This window comes from Chrysochloris asiatica, unplaced genomic scaffold (genome assembly GCF_000296735.1).
Source record: "Chrysochloris asiatica unplaced genomic scaffold, ChrAsi1.0 scaffold01545, whole genome shotgun sequence".
NCBI classification, from domain to species: Eukaryota; Metazoa; Chordata; class Mammalia; order Afrosoricida; family Chrysochloridae; genus Chrysochloris; species Chrysochloris asiatica.
In genome coordinates, this window is record NW_006410063.1 from 7,272 (window position 1) to 18,159 (window position 10,888).

The 10,888-nt window shown below is 42.1% G+C and overlaps 1 protein-coding gene across 1 annotated transcript in view; it reads right to left on the bottom strand.

The window, feature by feature from the left end:
- LOC102821157 (extracellular sulfatase Sulf-1-like) overlaps window positions 1–10,635 on the bottom strand; it is a gene marked incomplete at both ends in the record, with an annotated part of 17,467 nt that extends 6,832 nt beyond the window's left edge. Inside the window, 5 exons of the mRNA XM_006878047.1 lie at window positions 4,886–4,919; window positions 6,665–6,788; window positions 6,883–7,025; window positions 8,875–9,047; window positions 10,570–10,635. Of these exons, the coding sequence (XP_006878109.1) occupies window positions 4,886–4,919; window positions 6,665–6,788; window positions 6,883–7,025; window positions 8,875–9,047; window positions 10,570–10,635 (540 nt within the window). The remainder of the gene's footprint in view (window positions 1–4,885; window positions 4,920–6,664; window positions 6,789–6,882; window positions 7,026–8,874; window positions 9,048–10,569) is intronic.
- Between the last annotated feature and the right edge of the window lie 253 nt (window positions 10,636–10,888).

The following is a 10,888-nucleotide window of genomic DNA, read 5'->3' on the forward strand; positions in this document are numbered from 1 at the left end:
GAGAAATACTGCATAGGACCGTTACTGTAAAAGACTAAGAAAATGAACCCATACTAAAGGGCAGTGGGGGGGATTCTTTGCTGGTTGCTGGGATGTGTGGAGGGGAGGGAGAGGAAGGTGGAGCACAGGGTAGGGAATAGACACAGGATAGTTTGGGTGCTGGGAGGGGGACAATATACAAAAAGGGAGAGCGGGAATGGAAGAACAAAGAGGATGGGAGAACAAGTAGGCAGATTTGCACAGGCTAAGCAGGACAGAAGTAAATAATGATGTATGCACAACCTTGGAACAACAGAGCTCTGGGATACAGGGAATGAGACATGGTTGGAATGGGAAAATAACGTTAATATGCTTGGCTGTCTTTTGAATCTTGATTTTCCTTGCATTACATTATAGAATAGACACTGGAAGGGGAGAGAAAGGAATAGGCGGAAATATCACCATAGAAAGCTTGTAAGTCCGTCTTCTGCCTATAACTGATTGGAAAACATAAAATGGGGCTACCACGTGCCCAGAAAAGGAGGCTGCCTGTGGAGCCTCTGCATTACATAAGACCATAGGGAGAATCCTGAACAGCATCCAGAATCTTCAGAGGTGGGAAATTTCCTCTTGAAAGGATGGGCAGACCAGCCTGGAGCAGCTAGAGGAACAGAAGATACTTCTTGAAAGAAAGACTGACAGGAAAAATACAAAATAATATAGGCAGACCGACTGATGACAAGAACAAGCAAATTGCTCACCCAGGAGACATCAAAGCAAGTGGTCGGGTCCCCTCATAACAAACCCCCTTCCAAGACTAAGACTCAGTGGGAATACATGCTCTGATTGGTGACCACATTCGTCACCAATAAGGGGAAGTGAGGGAAAAATAGCAATGATGTTGCAAGCTAAGCCCTACAGTGTTCAATCGAGTCCTGTGAACCCGGGTGGAGACCTGGTTGGCCTGCAGTGTGGCAAGACCTGGGGAGACTCTTGGGCCCAGAGTCAGTGGCATAGCCACAGAGGACTAGAGTGGAGAGTGAAGCATCCAGCAAATAAAAAGTGAGGGATATGCACAAGAACACCCACACTTGTGGATAATATCCACTTGACCTAGCTTCAATGACTGGATGATCAAAGCGCAACTAGAAGAAGAATGAAGAGGAAAAAAAAGAGTAATCTGATATAAGGGAACGGCTCTTTACAGCAAGGTTCTTTCCCACTCCCTCCATACACAGAGTAGACAGGGATGGGCAACTTGAACATTGGCTATCAAAAATGAGGTGATACAAAGGCAAGAAGTGACTGGCTTACAAGCTTTCAAGAGGGAACCTAGATCCAGAGGGTGTGGAGGAAGGTAGAATCTCCACTGAGTAATATCCAATCTGTCTTAGGCAGGACTGCTGAAAGGAAATGCGAATCGGTCTCTTGTGATACAATGATGAATAATTATTATCAGAACTGATTATGAGGGTTGGAAATGTAAAGGTAGACCTTTTGTAGCAAGTAGGGGACTGATTAATTTTGCATTTTAGGAGCGGAGGTTCCTGGGACCATGAAGGCAGAAGAGTGGAGTAGGACCCTATGCAGAGAAGCAGTGATCCCTCAGATGGAGACAGAGACGATTACATGGAGAGATGGAGAAGCTAGGGACCCTAGACCCAAAGAGGTAGTTGGTCAAGGTGCTGCTCAGCACTTCGGCTCTGTGTCTTGGACTTGGGCATCCCAAGTTGTGTGAAGAGACACCAGCCACCTTCCTTGGTTGAGGATGGATATCCCATTAGAGAAGAGCCAGTGTTTTGGCTGCCCACAGCAGGACAATAAGGCCACCCTTTAAGCTTCTAGGTTGACCTGGGAAAACCAAAGACAAAAACAAGAGATGCATCCTCTTTAGCCTGCAGATCCCTCACAGTTTGGGCCTTGGAGCTGCATTTGCCCAGTCTGGTTGGAATCTGAAAACCAAGAGCCTGGGCAAAAGAATCTCAGCCATGAACAGCTCACCTGTGGTAGGGCTCTAGGCACACATGGAGCTCTGCACCAAAGGCTGGCTGGGAGACAGACAGATGTGGGGCTGCTGTGTCTCAGGACCATAAATGTCATGAGCCTTGAGAAATCAACGATTCCTATTTATAATCCCGAGCCACCAAAACCCACTGAGAGTTGATGCTGACTCACAGCTACTACAGGAAAGAGTAAAACCTCTTCCATTGGGTCCCTCCTGAGAGGAACTGGGCACAGTGTGGCAGGTGAACATGAGATGTTTAGACTGGGAAGCTCACGTGACCACATTTATCAGGAACCTCAGCTTTCTCATATTCTTTTGCAGGTTCCTACATCTGCCCTATATAGCTACCCCCAGCCCTCCCAGTTGCAACAGGTGGGAGTCACATTTGGTCTTCAGCATTGACCCTCCCCAGCCCACGGTCGTGGTTGCATGACCTTGCAGCTCCGTCTACCAAGAACACTCGAGAGTGCGTATAACCTCAGGAAGGATCTGGTCGATGGACATTAGCAGACGTCACAGGAAAGGGCTGCAGAAAGCATTCCCTAGTCTCCACTGCCATCCCTCTGCCACCGGCATTATAAATGCCCAAGTGCCTGATGAAGGCTGAGAGGTGGGAAGCCCAGCCCAGGTGCCCACACATCCCAGATGCACGCATCCTGGATCAGCCAACGATGACCATTGACTCCCAGATCTGATGAGAGAAGGGGTGAGCCACACTAACCCTAGCAAGCACCACGCCTCCTCCTAAGTCCTGGCAACTCGAGTATGTTAACTGTGGTGAGTGGGATAGTTTTTCAAAAAAGAAGAGTGATGGAAATTGAAGATCCATGGAAACCATTTATCTAACAAACGATGGACCAATGAACATCAGCCTGCATGACACTGAGACTAGAAGAACTCTATGGTGTCTAGCTACCACACTGCCAACTGCTCTGAAAAAGATCACATTAGAAAGTCCAGAATAGAGTGAGAGAAAAATGTGAAACAAAACTGAAAATCATAATAAAATCCAGACTTACTGGTTGGATAGAGACTGGTAGAACCCCCAAGACTATGACCCTTAGTCACTCTTCAGATCTGGAACTGAACCCACTCTCATGCCTCAATTTTCAAGCAAACCTCTGAAGGGAGGTATGAAGCCTTGAGATGAAATAGGCAGCATGTATCCTAGGACAAAGCTCAGAAGGGTTAGAAGAAATGGAAACAGGAATCCCAGACAGGAAGTGAGGTAAGTGGTGCTACATTGTGGGGATTGCAATCAATGACATAAAACAGCATATATATAAAACTGACAATCTGCTCTGTACACTTTCACCCAATTCAAATTAATTTTTTTTTTTTTAAAAAGTGAGGACAGAGAGCCTTCACCTTGCATACTTTGGACATGTTGTTAAGAAGGACCTGTCCCTGGAGAACACCACCATGCTTGGTAAAATGTAGGGTCATGAAAAAAGAGGAAGACCCCCAATGATGTGGTCTGACACAGTGGTACCAGCAATGGGTTCAAACAACAATTGTGAGGTGACGCAGGGCTGGGCAGTATTTTGTTATGTTGTGCATAGGGTTAATATGAGTCAGAACAAACAACCATTTACCTCTGGAGAGCATCTTTGTTCTCTCCTCTTGTGTTGCTGTTAAGTGACACTAAGTGACACTGACTTCGTTCCAACTCATACAGACCCAATATAACAGAATGATACAAGACCCAGTCTTGAACCATCATCACAACCATTGCTCTGGTTGAGCGCTTTGTCACAGCCATTGTGTCAACCCACTTTGTTGAGAGTCCTACTTTGCTGCTGACACTCTACCAAACATATCTTCTCCAAATAATGTTGCTGTTGTTGTTAAGTGCCTTTGATTGATAGCGACCCTGTATAGGGTTTCTTAAGAGCAGCTGGGAGGCTTGAATTACTGCCTTTGCAGTTCAAACCAACGTTGCGTCTAGTACATTACCCTGACATTGGGCAAAAGGCAGGAGCCAAGTTGGCTTAGTCTTGGAGTCTCACTAGGGTCCTGGATCTACTACTGAAAAACGAACGGATCACTGTAAAATCACTTCCTGTATCGTATTGGAAAATGAGTTCGCTAGATTGACAGGCACTCAAAATACACAGTGGCCACAACAGTAAGCTTGAGCATACCAACAAGCATGAAAATGGCACAGGACCAGCCAATGTTTCATTCTGTTGTATGTGAGGTCCTGTGATTTTGAGGTGCCTCCATGGTAGCTAACAATAACAACATTGCCAGATAATCAAGCGACAGGGTTCCTTCTTCAGAGCAGAGTAAGGTGCGTGGGTTAGGGACTCAGGTGAGGGTTGTTTGTGTTTGTGGCTCAGGCACTACTTCATTGGTAGCTCATGCACGCCGTTCTGAATGTCCGAATTTTTGGTGTCTACCCCTAACACTCAGAACATTCTTTCAATCCTTACCACCCTGGAGTCCCTGGATCACATCACCAATTTTAAGTACTGGGATGCTCCTTTCCACTTAACTTTTGCTTTAGAATTCTCTTAACTCCTTCTTTACCTTTGGTGCTATATATTATAAAATCCTCTAACTAGTTTCCAAGGAAGTTTCCTCATCATTTTAAGGTTTAACCGTCACAAGGAAAAGAATTCTTCTACTCATCATTCAAGCTTAAAACCATTATCCAACAAACGAGCACAGAAGTCAGTGAATGGTCTGGGAGACATCTTGTGACAGTGAGCTGATTTGAAAGCAAGATAACATCTAAAACCAGTGACAAAGTGTCCCGGAGAATGCTGTTAGAACGTGCAATCACCCCAAGCTATGTTCTGTGCAATATGGTAAGGAACAGAAATTAGTTAACATAATGGCTGGATCATGCAATTATTAGGAAAGAAGCTGCCAAGGAGAATAAAAAAGTATGATTACCTGTGTAGGTCATAGCTTCCTCCTTCTTTATTTCCTGATAGAGGAAAATACAAGAGTAACTTATGTTAGCTTTAGAACACATAAAACACATAAAACCATTCACAATGTTGCTTTCCATGCACAAGGTCTAAATTCTAGAGAGAAGTACACACATTGTGTAAAGTACAGATAGTGCCCAACTCCAATGGAGCTCTTGTATTAGGTTCGAAATGAAGATCAAAAGCTATAAATGAAGATAAAAAAACATAAGAATCTACATGAAAAAAAATGGGTAGACATAAGAAAAGGAGGGGAGCTCATTTAAAAGCACTAAGAAAAGTACCTCCAAAAGTCTGTGGGATTCTGAGTAAAAGTTGAATTTTGGTTAATTTTTGACAAACACTGAAAACATGAGGCTGATAATTATAGCCTCTAGGAATAGTGTAGATGGTGAAGTAAACTATTTGAAGTGTCACGGGTGTGTCTTTTTCCCATTAAGGGACTCGATCAGATTTCACTAAGTAGAGTGGTTTTGTCATCACTGATAAGTGTGCCGTGTTCTTCTGAGGAAAAATGTCTCGGTATAATATTTCTAGTGCCTCTAATACTTGGTTTACATTCCAGACGATAGTGAATTTTTTTTCTGTAAGTTTGGAGGAAAGATCATCAGATAACAGTATATTTTAAAAGATTTGGCTGACAACGCTCAATGACCTTAAGACTGATTTTGCAATCTCAGTTCTCTCTTGGCTGGCAACCAATTCTACTAAGATGTTAACAGAGCTGTTGGCCGAGATGTGAGTGCTTCTCACAGGACATATACATTCTATGATGGAACTTCCATGGACCAAAAGCATTTATGACCCGACAATGGTAGAAATGATGGCTGGCGACGTTGACCATTTTGGGGGGCAAGATCCCTGACTCTACAGGTCACATGTCCCAGAGAGCTGCCTAATTTTATTGCTGGAGATACTGGCTCCAGGCAAGATCCACAGAGATACGATCAATTACACAACAGAAGGCTCTTGTGGATATTTCCCTTTGGGGGCTGGCACACCAGTAAAGGTACCAGCTTCAGGTTTTTCTCCTTCCTGCCATTGTTTTCATTTCTAAAATAATTCTGAGGAGGAAATGGATATTTGTGTTACCAAGGAAAGACATGGGGTCAGTACTCAAACAGTACTGCATCCTCATGAACCAAGGGAGAAATAAGTTGGCGAGTTTAACACTGACGAGCAAGGAGGGAGTATCTTACTCTCCGAGATCCCAAGTTAACAAACTACCCAAATATCTCTAGTTTCTAATGCTATCCACATTGATACAGTGACACATTCTTAGAGACATAGGAAATATTAGCCAATGAAATCCAACTTACTGTGTCATGGGCAGGGACCCAATTGGGGGAGCTCCAATAACTAATACGTAGAAACAATGCATTTTTCTGTCTAAGGTCCCTTAAAAAAGAGGATAGTCTGGTCTGGCTAGCCTAGATTTGACTGTGGACATCAATAACAAACAAATTCCAGAGTTTTCCTGCTGTCTTCACTAGTTGCCTATCAGGAATCAAGATGTGCTAATAGACTAGACCTGTGAGAGAGACTGGAATGAAATGCTCATCAAATATTTTAGCATATTTTTCATGAATGTATCTAGAGCTAAATTTAGAAATTCAAAAGATGTTTGGAATTTACAAGAGGGTTCCCATAACTATCAAAAACTTTCAAAGGCAGATAGCTAGATATCATAATTAATTTTCCAGGTAATGTAAATAGTAATAATATTACACTTTTTGCTTACCAACTTCCAGGCTCTTAGGTTTTGGGTTGCACTGCTTATAACCTTGACAGCTTCTGAGCTCCATCAACTGTATGTGTAGCTGATTTAAAATGCCCCGTTCTACTGTGTGGACTGTATTTGTGAGCTGCAGAGGAGAAAGTCAGGAGAGAATATTTAAGCTCACTTCCAGGTGACCCTATTTTTAACAACCTTCATAAAATGAAAACATACTGTCTTACCTGATAAGGGTCTGTATTCATATCAAAATACTCCAAAAAGCCAGTAGCAAACTCGCAGAAAAGAAAATTATGCGTCTCATTAACAGTACGCAAACACCAGTAGGTGTTGTTGTTAGAACTCGTGCAAGCACAGAAAGATCCCACTATTGGGGAAAAAAGAAAAACAAAACAAAAAAGAATGAAAAAATGTAGACAGTCTCCATTTCATTGGTTATTGTCTTTCTTCAACCTGTATCTTTTTTGTAAACATTGTGATTACATGTTAAAGATCATTGTAATTTTGACCCCTCCTGATAGAGATTTTCTAGGAAACTAGGTGAAAATGAAGAGGAAAAAAAAAGATGCTGTTTCATGATTGGGATCACAGGCTGAAGGTGAAGATGAAGCTCAGGAGTGGTTTCCAAAGAAGGGTAGTGATCGGAGCATGGGAAGAAAAATATCAGGACAGAAAATGCTGACCCATGCCCATTTCAACCGTTCTTTCTCTTGAGTCTTTTTATTGCAGCTGAAATTTCACTTCTTCATTATAAACACGGACACTGAAAGCAACAAGCATCACACATAAAGCTTCAAAAATTCTCACAGATAGTTCTTAGATTCACCCCCAAGAGTGATCTGTGGATTCTTTAGCATCTCAAATTTCCAACTCCATGAATAAGGACATGGGTGGCCTCCCAAGTGCCTTTCCAGTCTAACATTCTGTGTTTTACCTGTTATCCCACCTGTGACACAAATGGCACGGGTACAAGCTTTAAGTCTACCCAGAGGCACCCTGGAAGAAAGGCATGGCAATCTACTTCAGAAAAATCAGCCATTGTAAACCTATGGAGCACACACAGTTCTACTCTGACACACATGGGGCTGCCATGAGTAGGAATGGATTTGAGGACCTTTGGTAGCTGGTGTTTCGTCTAGTTCATGGAATGATAATCCTTCAGTCAGGTGATGTACCATAGAATTTGAACTAGGGTTTCTATATGATCTGAAGAAATACTTTATACAGACAATTAAACCATGTTGTTAAGTGCTATTGAGTCGATTCTGACCCATAGTGACCCTGTATAGGGTTTCCAAGGAGCAGCTGGTGAGCTTGAACCTCCAACCTTGCAGTTCAAATGGCTTTGTAGTCTGCCGTATTAACCCACAGTGCCACACCAGGATTCCTAATTAAACCACATATGAGCATAAATTTCACAAGTGGACAATTACTATCTTTCCATAATCTCAGAATCCAATGGGTAAAACAGTAAATATTTTATTGAGCCATTATTATCTGTAAGCATGGCCCTAGGTACTAAAGTAGAAGTACCACTTTTTTTTAATCTCTTTTGATTATATCTAGAGCTGTTGTTTTTGTTAAGTGTCATTGAGTTGGTTCCGACTCAAAGTAACTCTGTAAAGGGTTTCTGAGAAACAGCTGTAGGGTTTGAACTGCCGACCTTGTGGTCGCAGTCCAGTACTGATCCTACAGTATCACACCAGGAGTCTATACTTAGGAGCAAGTACCTGAAATAAAGCAAAACCAAAATATATTGGAGACAAAAGTCCTCTTTCATTCATTTAGTTATAGAGCACCCTTTTCAAGTATTAACTCTGCCAGGTGCTAGGTACTATGCAAAATAAAGCCATAAGGAGAAAAATCCATGAAGAAATTTGACATTTCAAAAAGAATACAAACAAAAACAATCCTAAGGAACAAAAAGTAATTTTTGACAAAGTAACATGACTTGCCAACATAGAAAGTAATACGATAGTTTCTTCTTGAATCTGTTTAGATTCCTGGTTTTGTGTGGCGCTGTGGGTTAATGCGCTGGATTGCAAAGGCAGTTTAAACTATAAGGTCGGTGGTTAAAGTCACCAGCTACTCCTCGGAAACCCTACACAGGATCCCTATGGGTTGGAACTGACTGGAAGGCACTTTACAACAACAGCTATAGTAGGCATCACTGTCCACATGGTGGCAGTATGTGGCATGTAAGAAGGACGACTTACAGTTCCAGAAGGGGGCCGTCTGCCAGTGGTTGTTGTCATGAGTGAAGCAGGTGAGTCCGGGAAGACTGCACTCATCCCCCTTCCGCTGGCGTTTCTTCTCCTTCCTCTCCTTCTTCCTTCTACGGTTCTCCTTGAAAAGCTGAAGTTTACTGTCTACTTCTTGAGCAGCCTCCCTATTCCAACAGAGGAGATTTTTTATTAACGATCAAGAAGTACTTTCTCACTTAAAAATGTGATTGCTACTATAAACCTCCAACACATATTTGCATACATGATATTGTTGTTAAGTGCCATTGAGTCGGTTCTGGCGTATAGTGACCCTGTATCGGGTTTCCAAGGTGGCTGGTGGGTTTGAACTGCCGACCTTGTGGGTAAAACAAACCTTACAATCCAGTGCATTATCCTGCAGAGCCACACCAGGATTCCATACACAAAGATTGTTGTTAAGTACCATCGAGTCATTTCCAATTGATTGCGACCCCGTAAATAGTATAGTGTCTGAGGAGTGGCTGGTGAGTTTGAACCACCAACCTTGTGGTTCAAGCAACCTTGCAGTCCAGTGCTTATCCTACAGCCCCACACCAGGACTCCATACATCATGATAGATGATCTTTATTTTTACAAAGGGCTCTAAAACCTAGGAGTCCTGGTGTGGCACTGTGGGTTAACACCCTGGACAGCACAGTCAGTTTGAACCACAAGGTTGGCAGTTCAAGCTCATCAGCCACTCTTTGGAAACCCTATACAGGGTTGCTATGGGTCAGAACCAACTCCACAGTACTTAACAACAACAGGATCAATATTTTCTCCCTTCCTTACATTTAACCACTGATGGAAATAAAAGTCCAGGTAACAATACCCCTCAAGCCTGTCACTTAACTTTGTAGTAGCTTGGTACCTATCAGCTGTAAAAACAATTGGTTGGATTAGATGACTTGGAATACATGATCTCTAAAATTCTTTAAAAAATTCTACAAAACAGGCCTAACATGTCTTTCTTTTTAAATCTTAGTTTCCACAAAGAGACTCAAACTGTGTTGAGGCTCAAATACAAAAATTTCCTTTCTATTCAAATTTTACTGTATTTTAAACATGTATATTTCTTGTCATTTTCAGAGTTAACATGATTATAGACTGTTTCATACAACACACTGATCTAATCTAGCATCCACAACTCCCAGTCATTCTTGCACAGAAGGCAGTGCATTGAATACAACATAGTTTGTGTGTTGTTGCCTCTAACGCATGACAACCCCATGCATTATAGGAGCTGGTGGTTCTGATCTATAGAGTTTTCACTGGCTGATTTTCAGAAGTAGATTGTCAGGCTTTTCTTCCTAGTCTTAGTCTGGAAGTTCCACTGAATCCTATTGAGCACCACAGTAATACATGAGCCTCCACTGACAGAAGGGTGATGGCTATACTTGAGGGTCATTTCCTAAATGTGGTAGAGAGTGCTCTCAGAGTCTGAGTAAAGCTCCAGGTAGCTCTGGCTCCAAAGCCTTATTACAAAAGGATAGATCACAGTCCCTTGGTAGACTGTGGGCTTTATTTTCACTGTCTTGAGTTAACTGCCCTCGGAGGTGACTCTACTTCTGAAGCAGCACCAGTTAGAAGCCAGGAGTCCCTCCAGCCTTTCTGGAGTGCATGGACAGTCCTCTACTCTCAGCATCTGTGGACATCAGTGTTACTTACTTGAATGGATGAAGATGGCTCTTCAATTTCTCTTGTTTTTTTACCCCTTTCTCTTTATTGTAATAGCTGCAGGCAAAGGATTAAAAAATGAGTTTTCACAACCTTTCATTTGACCAAACCATTCATTTTATACAAAAGTAGCCAAATTGAAGGAAAATAGTTGCTTTGTTGTAACTATTTTAGATTAATGGAACGCTTTCCTTTTTAGGTTCTGCACTGGTTTATGGCATATTCAATTTGATCTAAATGGCTTAGATTGTTAAAATATAAAATAATGTCAATCAATTATTCATCTTTTGATTGGTTTAAAAAAAAAAAA